The sequence below is a fragment of the Drechmeria coniospora genome, chromosome 03 (genome assembly GCF_001625195.1).
Source record: "Drechmeria coniospora strain ARSEF 6962 chromosome 03, whole genome shotgun sequence".
NCBI lineage: Eukaryota > Fungi > Ascomycota > Sordariomycetes > Hypocreales > Ophiocordycipitaceae > Drechmeria > Drechmeria coniospora.
Window position 1 is genome coordinate 3,179,897 of NC_054391.1, and position 15,231 is coordinate 3,195,127.

Sequence of the window (15,231 nt, forward strand, 5' to 3'; positions counted from 1 at the left end):
GTGTACTTAGATGTACATGTACTTATTGTACTGAAGGGAGTACAGTACATCCGTATGTACTCTGAACGGAGTGCATGTACTAATACTGTACTGGCTTACTTGCAGTACTCCGTATACAACTTAAGTATTATTATCGCGTCGCAAAGCCAGTAATATCGGTACTTATTGTAAGTACGTACGAGAACGTACTAGGCACCTTTTCTTGGGTTGTTGCGCCAAGACACAGCACACAGCATCTTTGTCCACAGCTGCACCACGGACCATAGCTTCCTTCACCTGGTCTGGCTTTTCGAGGTTCGTAAATCCACCTCCACTACCAACGCCCTCGCATCTGGCCCGTCCTTTCACTCGGCAAACTCGATCTGGACCTTTTGCAACAGGTTGCGGAGAATCCCATACTGCCATCTTTTGACCAGTCTCCTCCGTACCAGAGCTCCATCATGCGTATACGACTGCCCTTTGCAGGTAATCTCCCTTCTGGTTACCGACCTGACGCCGCTCATCGATGCTGACCAACCCTCCCTCTGCTCAGCTGTGTTCGCACTGCTGCTCTTGCTTGCTGGATACGCTGGTCTCTCGACATTTGAGTTTGGCAGCTTTTCCAACGACAAGGTCCTGCATGCAGTCACCTTCTTCCTCCTCACCCTTGTCTTCTACTGGGTCGTTGACACAAATCGCCGGCGTACCGTCAACATGACCCTCGTCGTCTGTACACTTTCGCTCGGCATCGGCTCGGAGTTTCTCCAGAGCTTTCTCCCCAATAACCGCGACTTCGACATGTACGATATCTTCGCCAACGTTGCAGGCAGCCTCGCTGGCGTCGCTCTCTGCTCATGGTATCACAAGCGTATGATGGAGCGAAGGAGGAAGAACAAGACATACAACACTGTTCCTGGTGAAGAGGATGTTGAGCTTGGGGAGGACCAGGAAACAAGTGTCACGGGCGAAACGTCGCGAGGGGGTACTTTGGAAGAAGAGGTTGATAACTGGGATGAGCATGCGCCCGACGATTGGGAGGGTGAGGGCGCTGCGGAAGCACCCGCCCCGGCGCGAAAGGGCTCTGAAGGGTAGGTATTGGACCGTTATGAGATAAAAAGGCGGACAGACTGGGCTTGCCGTTTTTTTTTGGCGTCGTCGTGGCGGACTTGCCGATAGTTGACCGCATAAGTTCCGTTTGCTTGCAATCAATGGGACAAGCTGTTCGAAATCGAAGAAAAGACCGACATCCGAGTTTCACGAAATCTTGCGTTTCTCTGGTTTCTGGACAAGTCTGTTATGAAATCAATACCATGCTGAGTGCGGCGAAACAAGTGACGAGCATGGACCACGTCCTCGCTGGGGTATTGTGTGAAGCTAATGCCATGATACGAGTTCGTTGTAATGCTGAAGACGTCGATCTGAAGCATGATGAAAACTGATTACTATCAGTAAGGCAATATGACCGAGAGGTATCGGATTAAATGAGTGTTTCGACTTGGTAACTCGATAGTGACGAACAGCGCACTTGATTTGGTCTCCATTGTTGGACTAAACAATAGACATCCATCCATACCTGGATGTGGGAGTGGCGGGATATGGGTGAGCAAACATGCAGTAAGTACTCTGTAGCTCACGACATATCTACGTAGTATTATTATATGAATGTTATCTGTGGGTATTTTGGTCCAATCTCAACACACCGGTATGCTGCCCAAGTAGCTAATCGTGCTGACAACGCAACTACATTGTTCCTTGCAGCTGGTGTTTAACCCACACAGGTGCCACGAACACTCACGGCAGAAACCCCCCCCCCCTTTAGAGGGAAACTTTCCAAGGCAAAACTTAGAAATTTAAACATATTAAAATCAGAACCGAGGGCTTGCCCGATTGTTTCATCCAAAACCTCCAATCTTCCTTGCCGTGGCCGTTCCGCAAAGCGCCTCTTCACCTGCTTCACATCCACATACCCTAGAGTGACGTGAGTCTCTCGGGGAGACCCCGCCCCACCTTAAGCATGTCTCACCAAAGCTCGCAGCGCAGCCCACTGACGAAATGTTGCCCGCGCAAAGATCCACCTGCCAGCTTCCTCCCAACTCCCACTGTTGGCTGAGGTGAGGCACAGCAGCGAAGATGGCGAGCTCAGTCAAATCGCGGGACGCGAGGTATGCCAGTGATCGACATATGCCCATGGCGTGCAGATTCTAAAAGCCACAGCAGAGCTGAAAAAGACGCAACTCCAACCAATCCTCGGGGAATTCCCTACGCCCCATTTGTTGACAAGGTCGAAGACTATGTCGCAACTCGCAACGATGTCGAACCGACGCTTCGGAGCTTTCAAGAAATGATTTCGTGGGTTTTACCACCATGATGGAATGTGAAGTGCAACAGCAGGTAACCGAGTTGGGCAGAAAATACCAGTTCATGGAGATGAACCTCCAACGCCGAATGGGTGGGCTGAAAGAGAAAATCCCCGACATTCAGAAGACTCTAGACACCGTCAAGTTCCTGAAGCTGAGAAAGGTTCGCCCGATCAGGGCCCCCGTGGCGGCACCTGGCTGACCGAATCCCGCAGGACGAAACCGACCCGATCGAAACGACGTTCGAGCTGAACGAGACATTATATGCGCGAGCAAATGTTCCGCCCACAGACGAAGTCTACATTTGGCTAGGGGTTAGCGATGATTGCGTGGTATTCATGGTCATGGGTCGCTGACAAGAGGCAGGCAAATGTGATGTTGTCATACCCTATTGACGAGGCGGAGACATTGCTGAGCTCAAAATTGGCGACCGCGAAGACCAGCTTGTCCAATTGTGAGGAGGATTTGGAATTTCTTCGAGAACAAATTACGGTGTGTGCCGCGGGACATTCGAGAGGCCAGCAGCAGCTAATGTGAAGTTTAGACAATGGAGGTTGCTACAGCACGAGTCTACAACTGGGAGGTGGTACAAAAGCGAAAAGAAAAGGCAAACGAGGGTGAGGCGAAGACATCTGGTGACAGCAAGAACGCCGAATGATAGAAGGCATCGACTTGCGTGTTGGATCAGTAATAGAGGGCCGCGTCTCATCGTCTTATGATTGGGGTAGCAGTATGTTGCGATACAAAATGAAACAAATAGCACAAAAAACTAATAGAAGCGCCATTGCCCAAAATAATTAGCCTCTGTAGGCAAGAGTATCTGGACTCTGAAGAAACAAAACAGATGGTTCGTAGTGCAAGGCTTGTTAATATAGAAGTAGTTCGTTCTAGGTAGTATAATACAATAGAGAGAAAAGGGGGTCCGTGTCACGAAGCTGACTAGCAGGAAGGCAGTATGCGCAAAGACTGTAGAATTTTCGAACTAAGGAGGAAGAAAAGAGACAGAAAACAGTGAGAGTGCGGAGAGGAAGGGGCTATATACCCAGACGGTCCGCGCATCACGTGATGAAGAGTGTAGGGTAGGCTAGGAAGAGAGTACGATATACGATATCGTTACAGGTATAATAAGTTATCGATATCGCGCACTATTTGTAACGCGCGGATCAGTTGACGACAGTCAGGTAAGTAAGTGAGCCTTCTTTCAGAAATCGAGTAGTATTCAAGACTAAAGCTTGACCCTTCTCGAGTTTTCGGGCTCACGTTCCTTTTGTGGCCGGGGCGTGCCTACTCCTGGGCTGCCCTACCTTCCTGTCTACCCGGGCTTTACCCGTGCGCCTAGCCTTACACTATTACGGAAGGACATCAAGTCAGCTCAGTACTCTAAGATAAAGAGCCACACTTACCGATAAGTCTCTCCAGCTGCTCTATATTAGGTGGGAAACCCTCCAGGAGGTTTCCTGTCACGATACTGTATAGAGGAACTAAAGGAGTATTGTCCCGCTCGACCGTACTATTCTGGGCTCGCACCATTGTGTTCTGATTGCTGTAGGGAAAAAATCGGGGTCAGTAAGATATACAGAAGAAGTCGAGTCCTTCGACATACAAGATAGTCGTCTTTCTGTCTAAGTCGTCCAGCTTGCGATGTAATTCTTGCATCCCGCTGTTCACTGTAGCGGTCAATGTAGCGAGCTGTCCTAACACTAACTGCATACTCTTATGCAAACGACCACCGCTATCAACGGAGGGCAAATTTCTGCACAGCTCTAGGTGTTCTGCTGCGGTCCGTAAAGCATTTGCGGCAATAGAGAAATCAGGTTGACGAAGGGTTGCATTATGGCCTATAGTTGTAGGGGGAAGATGCTTTTTGAAAGTGTAATGAAGTTCGATAAAAATACTTGGTTCGTGACGAGGTTAGATTCCGCTTGGCTTAGTGAATGACGTACTATTTATATTTGCCTGGGGCGATGACTCAGCCATAAACGGACGGGGCATCAATAATATTACTCCGTACTGCCACACATAAGTAGATGTGGATACTCTACTTTTAAAAAAATCTTAGCCAATTAAAAAAAGGGATCCACAGGTCAGGTCAGCTACCCGACCATAGGTCAGGTTATCACCACCCACCAGTGACAAGCACCGTCAACGCCCCGCTCTGTAATAATCCCCCGATTGGTGCATACTGCGAATGGTGCCGGATTTCTTTCCTGCAGCGATCGCCAACTTCAATCAACACTGTCTTGAGCAACGGCATAATCGCCATTATAAACGGGATTTGCGATTCTCGACACTTTACTGGCCATGCTGAAACTATGACAAGGCATGCTCAGAAATGCGACACGGGAGCTGGAGCGGAGGCGCCGTTTGCCTTGCCAGCTGCTCGGTGCATCGTTGGTATGTCTAAAAACCAACGCATGGAAGTCAAACACGGCGACCTCTAATCTTTGCGGCTTGCAGATCCCGAGTCGTCCACTGTCACACGGGAATCGTCTTCTTGCAGCTGCATCCCAAGCGTCTGTTGCAGCATATGACCAGAACTCTCTGCTCGATACCAGCCAGAGGTCCAATGTTGGCGACAGGCATGTAACCGATTGGAGAGCTTTGGAAAAACGCCAACTTGAACGAGTTTCCTTGGGAACTTGCCATGGGAATATCTTTAGAAGACAATCAGAACCAAGGGTTGGGGTAGACAATGCGTTGCAACACGGCCGCCGCGGCTTCGACACGACACCACCAACGTCGAGGTCCCGGACTGGGTGCGCCGCCATAATCGCCTCTACAGACCGTTGTGCGGTACTCGCAAAGAGCGAACATTTCGAAAAGTCATTGAAGACGATGAGATCAGTCATGATACTGGGCAAGGTCCTCGGCGGCGAGCCGGATACTCATCGCTGGAGGGAGGCAGTCTCCAAGGCTCGCAGCCTGAGACTGCCCATCATTCTCTTGCAGATGTTGATTCGGAAAGAGGAATTGCATACGACTGACCCGAAGTTGCTGGGCTTGCTGCCGACTGACCCTGAATGGGCCGCATTGTTGAACAAGGTTTGTCGAACAGGTTACACCCCGACTGAGCTCGACGCATATGCGCACATTCTCGATGGCGAATCAACCGATGCACGATGCGAAAGGCTACTCGACTGCCACTTTTTCTTACCCGAGTTTCTCTATAGCTTCGTTTTACGGTCGTCAGCAACCATCACCGAGGTCACAACCCTTAGCAGGCTGATCGAGCGGTGTCATGAATACTACAAAAGTGGCCAGCATCACATCAAGGGGCATACTGCAGTGCACCGCTCTTGTCATAAATCTGGCGACTTACCAAGTCTGGACCAGCAGAGATTTTGCCGCACCATGCGCCTTCTCACCCGACAGTGCCTCCGCTTGGAGCCTCGACTCATCGTGAAGCTGGCCGACGTTGCTGCGCGGGATATCGAACACATTTCGGCTGCCTCGGATGAACCTGGGAAGCTGTTTATGAAGCAGTGTGTCATTTTCAACGAGTTGTTGAGCATTTTCCGACCGCGGCCAGCGATGCAGGCTGTCCAAAGAGCGTTTCCTAATGCGTACCTTTGGGAGGCGCAGAGAATCTTGCTTGCCATGTCCGATGGTCTCGCCAGGCCGCTTTTGGTGAATCGTGGAGGATTCCAGGCGATTCGAGACGTCTTGGCCGGCCAAGGCAAGAACCAGGCCGAAGTGCATAGCGCAGCTCGACATGCACCGACATGGCCCCCATACTTGCAACCTGGCGATGGGATGGACGAAGGGGTGGAACCCGAGGACAACTGGAGTCGGGCTGTCAGTGCCGGAATGCTCATGCAGGAGGCGGGCTTTGCCAAAGAGGACCACGACGACGGTCTCGACATCCTTCAAGGCATGACGATGGACGGCACACCGACAATCCAGCAACGAGCGCGAGTTGGCCAAGGCCGTCGCGTTGACGTCTGGGAGGCTTCTATTCGGGCAACCCGCAATGCGCAAGAGGCTTGGCAGCGATTCCAGCATCCACCAACGGCCGACGCCAAGCCCGGGGCAGCGCAGTACGGAGCGATGCTCGAGAAGCTCGTGCTACGAGAGGCGGATGCCAACGGCAGAATGTGGCCGGGCGACAAGGCGTTGAACTTTCCCACTCAGCACGAGGCGAACCTGGCCGAGTTCGAAAAGGCTCGTCTCCGACCTCCGAGCGTCGCTCAGCTCTATCGACATATGCGGCTCAACGGGGTCAGGGCACAAGGGAGCTGTCTCCGCATACTCGTGTCGAATGCAGAATCGCTCGAGACGGCGCATCGATATCTACTGGAGAGCACGGAAAACGGCGAGACGGTGCGGACCTTGATGGCGGATGAGCCAGGACCCGGGCTGAAGGGCGTGTCGATGAGCTTGTTTGCGGCCTACATCCAGGCGTGCGTGCGGGTGGAAGGTAGACGAGGCGGACGGCAGCTGATGCGCGCCATCCGCTTCGTCGACGTTCGACTGGCGTCGGAACATTCCCGCTGGGCGGTCCACGTTTGGGGCCTCGTTCTGAAGAACCTCTCTCAACACCGGCACGCGTTGCGGGTGTCTCTCTCGCAGCAAGTGGATCTGCTGCTGCACATCATGGCACGGATCGAAAGCAGGCACGGCGTGTCGGTCTCGACGCTTGTGCAGTTCAGCAAGTGCGTCCGAAAGGCAATGAGGCGGGAGATGGCCAAGCTCCTGACGGAAGTGGAAACGGGGAGACCAAGCGCCTTGCGGCGACTGTACGAATCGCAAGCGCCAGGTTGCGCCGTCGCAGCGACGGCGCACGGTGCGGCGAGCTCAACCCAGGCAGACTCGGGTGAGCGGAAGCCTCATGTCCTGATTAGCACGGCGGCGGGCCGGATGAGGGATATCTTCGACCAACTGGTCAGGCGGGACAAAGGCAGCCGGGAGTTGTTGGAAGGGCACGAGATGGCCCCGCTCGAGCAGATGGCGTGCCGGACGGACCCGGTCAGGAGCGAGCACGCATACGAGTACATGGTCTCGCTGGCATTCGTTGGAGAATTCGACGACATGGCGAAAACGTTGCGGTGGCTGATTGGCGAGTGGGAGGAGGCGGACCTGGTGGATGCCGTGGGCAAGCTGGACGAGCCTCCGGCGTACGCGGATTTCTTCGAGACGCTGTGCGTCTTTCGCCTCCTCGCGGAGCCGATGCTCGAGGAAGGCGTGGCCGAGTCGATCCGCGACGCCGTGGTGAGGTCCCAACTGGGCTGGACGTGGCCAGACGACGCGGCGGTCCAGTCGTTTGCCGAAATGCAGGGCGACGAGTCCATCATGACGCTGCGGCGGGTGCTGGACGGGGTGAGGTCCCGTGCGCGGCGAGGACTCGGCGGCGACGGAGATGCAGACTCGGCCTGGACGCCACGGGTCTCGCTCACCCGCCAGACAGATTAGGGAGGAGGAAGGGCCCGGGAAGGCGGAAATGTGGGCAGGGCGGACGAGATGGGCGAGGTTGCCGCTGTACGATCCGTCATGACTGATACCCAACCACCCACGTGGGTGGACTGTACAACTTCGCTCCGAGGCGGGAGGCTCTGGCAGAGTAGCACGAGGATGCGGCAGGGATTAGACAAGTCCGCTGCCTGGCGTAGCGTTAGATGACTCGATCGAGAGAGAAGGCCATTTGTAGCTAGAGTTGGCGGCTATGCGTTGCATTCTATCTGAATCTGGACATGTTGACGTTGCGAGAGATCCGAGGTCCTTTTCTAGTTATGCAGCCAAGCCAGCCACCGGCTACCGCATTCTTCATGTCATGTGAGGAACGGCAACGGCAAAAAGCAACAGTTAAGGACGGGCGAAAGATAATCCTGATGCACTGTACGAGTAACTGTGCGTGTACAGTGCTGCTCACGAAAGCAGCAGGATTTCACTTGCCACTCGCCCACTCGACATGTTATCAGTGAACCATGTACGGAGTACGGAGTACATGTACAGTACTACTTGTACTCCGTACGGGGTAGTATAAGTAAGTACAGTACTTATTAAGAGATGCAAGTGGAGATTTGTTGAGATAATTACTCCGAATTTATGGCAGAGCGGCTCGCTCAGGGCATGCGTGGTACCTGTAAGAGTTACTACGCCATATCCCCATACGCCGTAAAGTCACTTGACAAAAGTGACGATTCAGTTTTGGTAGCGCTACTCCTACAAATTGAGTAGACATTTTTGCCACCCCACTCCACCCCGTACTCTGCGCTCCGCACTGTGCCGTAAACGCCTGTGAGCAGGGCCTGACAGCGCCCCAGACCGTTGAACGTGCCAGGCATGGCGTGTGGAGCACAGGCTATTGGCTGACGGCGAATGGCGAGCAAGGTACGGAGTACGCAGGTACTCGTTACAATCGAGTGTTGCCTCATCGTGCTCCCACTCTCACGTCAACATATTACTCGCTCGTCGCCTCCACGAACTGCTCCCTCTCCACTTTCGACGCACCCTCGACGGCCCGTCTGTAGGCGCCAATTATCTGCATCTTGCAACCGCGCGGATAGCCGACGACGTGTTGGCCGGCAGGTACATGCATCTTCTGACGTACTCGTCCGCCTCGACTGCGGTTTGCTCTGCCTCTCTGGCCATGGAGTCACCCATCCATGGCCGGCCACCTTGATCTTGGCCATGTTGATCTGGGTGAATACAAAATGGCCAACAGGGCCGCCTTTGGCCTCAGCATGCGAACTCCCCGGCATCCAGTGAATTTCGTCCCCGTTGGGCTCTCGAGTACGAGCACGCACACTGTCCGTATCCTCCATCCTCCCCGGAGGCACTCGCACATCTCCAACTCCTCCGTCACTGGCCCGCCATTCTCCCACACGTCCGACCTTGGCTTCATACATTGCACCTACCTTTCCCATTTATTCGTCTTGTATTCGCCTACCCTTTCTTTATCCTTTGTTCGCCCCTCCGTTGTCGGCCTTTGTTTGTTACGTCTTCATCGTCCGAGACTGGGTACCACGGCTGTCGTATGAAAGCAAACAGAGGAACATTGTCGTGAATCATCGTTTCCATCGTTCAACACCAATCGATCAAAAATCAATCTGGGCATACTGCTTTACATACACTTCCCCCCTTGATCAACAAAATTGAACCGAAATCTGCCCAAATACATGCACCACGCCTCGTTCGTCCGGCTCTCAACCGTCTTCTACCCTAGCTTGAGGAAGAACCGAAACGTCACGACAAAATGTGTAACCCCTCGACCCTTTTGGCCGCTTTATACATACTTTTAAATGTTCAGCCCGGACAGGCAGGGCCCTTGAACTGGGCCCCCAGAATGTGAGTTTACCCAGCAAGCCGTTCCCGGACCAGAGCCGTCACTTAGACGACGACTAGAGAGCGCCGTAACGAATCGGTCTCGTCATTTCCTGAGCCCTCGACTCGCCAGAAGTTGTATTCAAAGTATGAAACCATCCCTCCGTTACTGGGAAATAGTGCCGCTAACATGACATCAGCCCGTTGGTGGTCCCCGCTGACTCGACGACCGTCCATCACCGTCAGATCCAGACTCTCACGGAGCCCAGCGCTTTCCCATCCTCGGTACCAGACTTGTACAGAACGACCGAGGAGAAGCCGACTACGTTGAACGACCCTTCAACCGAAGGCTCGAGATCTTCAGCTCTTGCAACGACGGGTGCGACGTCCTCCAGTGCCAAGCCGGCGACCGATGCGCCCACTCTGTCGAGTATGGCCACGAGTATGGAATCAAGCACCAGGCAATACACTTCTGCTGCAGCGGGTCGCTCCTCTGCATTCTCGTCGAGTCCATCTTTATTCACAACCGAGAAATTGGAGACGACTACGCAGTTGAGCGACCTGCTTCCTACTCCAAGTTCCACAGTGGACAACTCTCACATCACCTCGTCTTCGCACCACTTCTTCAGCACGACGACACGGTTAAGCGATATCGTCTCTACTAGGTCTACCACGGTTGATATTATTCTCACGACTGGATCGTCGAGCACGTCACTCACCGACTCGACGACGACCGCTGCCACAAAGACTGCTGCCACAACGGCTTTTGGTGCCTCAGAAACCTCGTATCGATCTGTTAGTAGCCTGTCTTCTCTATATTCCAAGCGGCCGGCCACTTCCTTCATTGGAAATTCGTCATCTTCTTCAACCCAGTTGTCGAATACACTCGCAACAGCATCTCGATCACGCACAGGCGCCCCTGTCACTGGCTCGACCACGGTGACTGCCAAAACGACTTCTGCTGTCGCCAAATCTTCCTCGGAAGCCTCCTCAACAAAATCGTCGTCTGACCCACACACTATTGAAACTTCATCGTTCACGTCGACTGAGCCAGAAGCCGCATCCTCTACCGACAATTCTCTGGCCACGTCCTTTCCTGAAAATCCAGCTCCATTCACCTTGCTTTCCACCAGCAGCGCCACGGCGCCTGAATTTCTTTCTCCGACAGAAAGTATAACAAACACGCCGTACTTGACTCCCGAATCAACTCTGCAGTCATTTAGCACCGCCAACGGAGTCCCAGGAGCGAGTTCGGTAGGAGGCCACGGTTCCATCACGACCCCTCAAACCGCACCATCGCCCAGCACCGTCGGCTACGAGCCAACTAGTTCTGGCCTTTTGCAACCTTCCGAACTGGCTCCGTCGAGCACTGGGGTTGGAGCTGGTGGAACAACGTCCTCAGACTTGATGTCCGTGTCTCCTACTACCCTTCACGTGTTTCCAATACCCAGCGAGACTAGTTATCCGTCTCTCATTACACTCTCGTTTTCGGAGTCCATATCTACACAATCAAAGTCCACATCTGCTGTGCCTAGCACCCTTATCACCACCGAGCCAACCCGCGTTCCGAACCCGGCCGTTCCAACCGAAATCACCGCTTACCCTACCGCCACGACAAAAGTGTCCACCAATGAGTATTGGAGGAACATCGATCAAGCCAAGAGCCTCAATAAATTGTATGCCTTACTGACATCTGAATCAGCCTGCTCGGGTGGGCAAATTGCCTGCATCAAAGGGCAAATTGCGCGGTGCAAGGACGCCAAGTTCGAGCTCTCGGCATGTGCCGAGGGACAAGGCTGCTTTGCATTTCCGATGACGAATGTGGTAGGCACCTCGGTGGGCTGTCGGGATCAGAAGGAGGCGCGGATGTTGCTTGGAGAAGGAGCCGAGAGTGCAAGTCCAGGTGTTTTCGTGCCGACGGTCGTAGATCTGTCAGATGCAGAGAGGACAACAGCGAAATCTGCGAGGGCCACAGCTACCGAAACACCAGGCACTCGACCTAGCGTGACGTTGAAAACTGTCATGTTCGTCTCCGGCAAGTCCAAGTTCACCATCACCCAGACCATCCCGCGGTCGTCTCCCACGCCAGACCCGGACTCGCTGGTTCTTAACCCAGTCGACGAACCGGGCGACAGATCTGGATATCCTGGCATGGCGACTGGGAACGACAGCCACGGTGGGATCAGAGACGCAGATTTGGCGCGAACGACAAAGTTTGTGGATGGAACGCCGACAGTGTCGGTCTACTACACCGTGACAGTCACACGAACGGAGCGTGAGACGCAGACGGTGACAAAGGTGATGCCTGGGCCGACAAACTAGTGCAATATCTTCTCTTTTGTTGTTTGTCATTGCTTTATGCTTAGGATGATTCCGGACAAACCCAGACGATTGTGACGAGATAGCCCTTGTGCTGGAGGAGAGGGTCGATGTCAAAAACGGAGTTGCAGAGGACAGTGATAATCGGAGGAGACACGAGGCTAGCACATCGAGTGCGTCGGTTTCCCTGTAAATATTGAAGGAAGAAACAAGTAGCAGCCTGTGCCCATACGAATAATATTGTACATGGTGCATGCATGCACACCCCTCGCGGGACTTTCTTTTCGGTTCTCGAATGCGTGAATGCACGCACCCGTTCTAGGCATCGGCTGGTGCAGGTACAAGGGAGCCTCCATCATCTAATACTCAACAAAGCATGAACAGTATACATGCAAACGTGCATACATACATGCGTGTCCACTGCCAAAGGGGGAATCGCGGGAAGCCGGGCCAGAAAGAAGCTTCATTAGACCACCAACCCGTCCGTCCTGATATACCCATCGCCGCAGGATGCCACGCCGGGCATCCTTGTGTGTATAGTCGTTCCATGCAAGAAAAGAGTTTATCACAGGACCGTGAAACAATACATGAAGTGTCGAAGGGGAAGGAGTCAAGGGGACATAATGAAAAGGGTGGAGGAGGTGCGGGGATATATCCAACCCTGAACGTGGTGCTGTTGGTGTGGTATTGTGGAAGAGTGTAGGTGTAAGTGTGGTTGGTGTGTGTGAGCGAGCGTGCGTGTCTGCGTAGTTGCGGGCTACTCCTGCGCCGAGGACGGGAGACGGTTGATTAGACATATTCCGTTTCTAGTTCTCGACCCATCATCAGGGCCTCGGACCGCATGCGTCCCAGAGACTTCATGCGCCAGGCTGACCCGAGTTTCTACCTCGAGGAACCGACGGCGGTGCGGTTCGACTCCGCCTCGTTGCGGTCGTTGCCCTTGTCCGTGAAGGGATCCGCAACCTCGAGTCTCTTCGCCGCGGGCTCGCCGCTCCGGCTGGCGGCGTCGTCGTCGCCGTCGCCATCAGCGGCATCGGGTGGGCCGCCGTACTTTTTGCGCCAAAGCCTGCGCAAAACGCTGTAGAGGAACTGGTACTGGACATCTCCCTGGACCATGCCGCGGCGCTGCTGACGGAGGGACTCGACCGTGTCGTAGATGGGGTCGGGTGGCTGCTTGCTGTTGCATCTTTCGTAGGTGCCCGCCTCGAGCTCTCGGATGAGGTGTTCGAGGCAGATGAAGGTTCCGGTGCGGCCGACGCCGGCGCTGCAGTGGACGATGCGCGGGCCCAGAGGCGCGCTGAACTCGCGCGAGAGCTTCATCAAGTAGAAGAAGCTGTCCATGTCCTCGACGTTGGGGACGCCAAAATCGGGCCAGCGGCGATAGAGGAAGTGCCAAATGACGCGGGTCTCGTCGTCTCCGTCGACCTTGAGCAGCAGCTTGCGAATCTCTATCGCGCCGTCCTCGACCTCCTCGAGAGAGGCAAAGGTCAACTGGGCGGCCCATCCGTCGGCCCAGACGTCGTCCTCGTTGAGGGACCAGGTGGAATCCTCCTTGTAGTGGGGAAAGTATTGGTGGCACTTGACGAGACCGTTCTCCAGCATCGTCGTGAGCTGGATAATGACGGCCGGGGAGGGCATCTGCTCGGATATCATGCGCCACACGTAGTCGAACGAGGGCTTGGTGGGACCCTGCATAGCGATGTAGCGAAGAGGCGGGAGCTTGTCGTTGGACGGAGAGGGTAGGGATATGGTGGAGGCGTTGACGTAGTCGAACTCGTTCTCCGGAACCTTGAGCCTGACACGGTTGTGGTTCCAGGGCCGGATGTTGCTGTAACGATCCATGGAGCCTCGCTGGTGAAAGTCGCCCTGCTGGTAGTGCCCCCACTTGTAATTGTCGATGTTCTGGTTGCGATGGGCCTCGGCGACACGAAGCCGCTCAGCCCAGGTGATCTCGTGGAACTTGCGATCGATCTCTGTGCGATGACGGCATGGTCAGTACCACGAGTGACAGGAGGCGCAGGATCATGTCGCGCATGGGATCATGCATGGGGCTTGGGAGACGCAGCGGACGAACCTTGTGTCGACAGCGCCAGGAAGGACGGCATCTCGGGTCGGGGCTTGTGAGCATGGCCTTGGGCATGAGCCTTGGCCTCGGCGACGGCGCTGTTGGTGGATCGCAAGGCGGCATTGGGCGCGATGCCGTCCTGATGGAAGACGGCGGCGATGACGGGCGAGCTGGCAGAGTGGGTGGGTGGCGAGATGCCGCGGGCGCGCTTGGCCGTCGGCCGGATTCTGAGGTTTCGAAACGGTGACTTCTTCGCCGGGCTCGGCTGCGGACGGTCGGACGGTTCCGGTCCCGCGGCGCCGGCAGGATGGACCTCGGCGTCGGAGGAGGCGATTCCTTGTTGCAGGATTGATGTTTCGATGGTGGGAGGCTTCGACTTGCGGCGAAGGCGCGGAATCCTGTCCATGGCCCGATGCGAGGGGGCTCCCGAGCCCGCACTCGCACTCTCACTCGCACAGGCGCTTAACCGAGACAGGACGTCGAGCGGCTTTCCAGTGCTGCTGGCGCTGACGAGGGAACGAGTGCGAGGCAACCCGGACGGAAGCCCGGGACGGATGGTGAATGATGCGGCCCAGGATGGCACGACACCGGCACAGGGCCGGGGGGGGGACAAAAAGCAGCAGAGGGCGTTGTTGACAAACAAGAAACAGGCCAAAGGAAGGGAGCCAAAGCGATTCCCTCCAGCCAGCAGAGGAACGAGAAGGAAAATTCGGGTCCAGAGTGGACGAGGGGGAGAGAGGGGGGGATGGAGAAAGCGAGAGAGCGAGGAGCGAGAGAACGAGTGAGGTGAGTGAGGCGAGTAAGGCGAGAGAGTCCAGAGGGGCGAGAGAATCCAGAGAGGCCAGCGAGGCGAGAGAAGACCAGAGAGGCGAGAGAAGACCAGAGAGTCGAGAGAGACGAGAGAGACGAGAGAAGCGAGAAGAGGTATTATGACCTAACGGGGTGGATTGGAGTGGGATGTGAGGTCGGTCGTCAGGCCATTCGTCGTCGGATCGCGGGGCGAAGATCGCCAGCTGGGGCGGCACCTCGGGCACTGCACCTACCTGCAAGTACTCGATACCACTCTTCTGCACTTTCAGATTGCAAGTACTTTGGTGTACGAGAAGGTACTTTACTACCTGGGCATACTGTACATGTGTACGTTGTACTGGTACGCTTCCGCTGTCGCTTGTACGATGCCGCCCAGGTGCTATGCTCCATGTTGCACCCAGTAAATTACCTTCCGACTCGTACCGGGTACATGCACATGAC

The 15,231-nt window shown here is 54.8% G+C and overlaps 5 protein-coding genes across 5 annotated transcripts; 4 read left to right on the forward strand and 1 right to left on the reverse strand.

Moving 5' to 3' along the window:
• Positions 1-440: 440 nt before the first annotated feature.
• Positions 441-1,071, forward strand: DCS_06692 (VanZ-like protein; the record flags this gene model as incomplete). Its single annotated transcript, XM_040803980.1, has 2 exons — positions 441-465; positions 533-1,071. The coding sequence occupies 2 exons, from the start codon at positions 441-443 to the stop codon at positions 1,069-1,071; spliced, it is 564 nt and encodes a 187-aa protein (XP_040654084.1).
• Positions 1,072-2,343: 1,272 nt separating this feature from the next.
• On the forward strand, positions 2,344-2,994 carry DCS_06693 (prefoldin subunit; the record flags this gene model as incomplete). The annotated part of the gene is made up of 4 exons (XM_040803981.1): positions 2,344-2,499; positions 2,552-2,650; positions 2,703-2,828; positions 2,881-2,994. The coding sequence occupies 4 exons, from the start codon at positions 2,344-2,346 to the stop codon at positions 2,992-2,994; spliced, it is 495 nt and encodes a 164-aa protein (XP_040654085.1).
• A 2,177-nt stretch (positions 2,995-5,171) lies between these two features.
• On the forward strand, positions 5,172-7,745 carry DCS_06694 (prefoldin subunit 3; the record flags this gene model as incomplete). The annotated part of the gene is made up of 1 exon (XM_040803982.1): positions 5,172-7,745. One exon carries the CDS (start codon positions 5,172-5,174, stop codon positions 7,743-7,745), a length of 2,574 nt encoding a protein of 857 aa, XP_040654086.1.
• A 1,783-nt stretch (positions 7,746-9,528) lies between these two features.
• On the forward strand, positions 9,529-11,918 carry DCS_06695 (uncharacterized protein; the record flags this gene model as incomplete). The annotated part of the gene is made up of 4 exons (XM_040803983.1): positions 9,529-9,620; positions 9,678-9,743; positions 9,797-10,391; positions 10,812-11,918. 4 exons carry the CDS (start codon positions 9,529-9,531, stop codon positions 11,916-11,918), a joined length of 1,860 nt encoding a protein of 619 aa, XP_040654087.1.
• An 879-nt stretch (positions 11,919-12,797) lies between these two features.
• Positions 12,798-15,180, reverse strand: DCS_06696 (protein-tyrosine phosphatase 2; the record flags this gene model as incomplete). The annotated part of the gene is made up of 4 exons (XM_040803984.1): positions 12,798-13,888; positions 13,990-14,378; positions 14,431-15,047; positions 15,109-15,180. The coding sequence occupies 4 exons, from the start codon at positions 15,178-15,180 to the stop codon at positions 12,798-12,800; spliced, it is 2,169 nt and encodes a 722-aa protein (XP_040654088.1).
• Between the last annotated feature and the right edge of the window lie 51 nt (positions 15,181-15,231).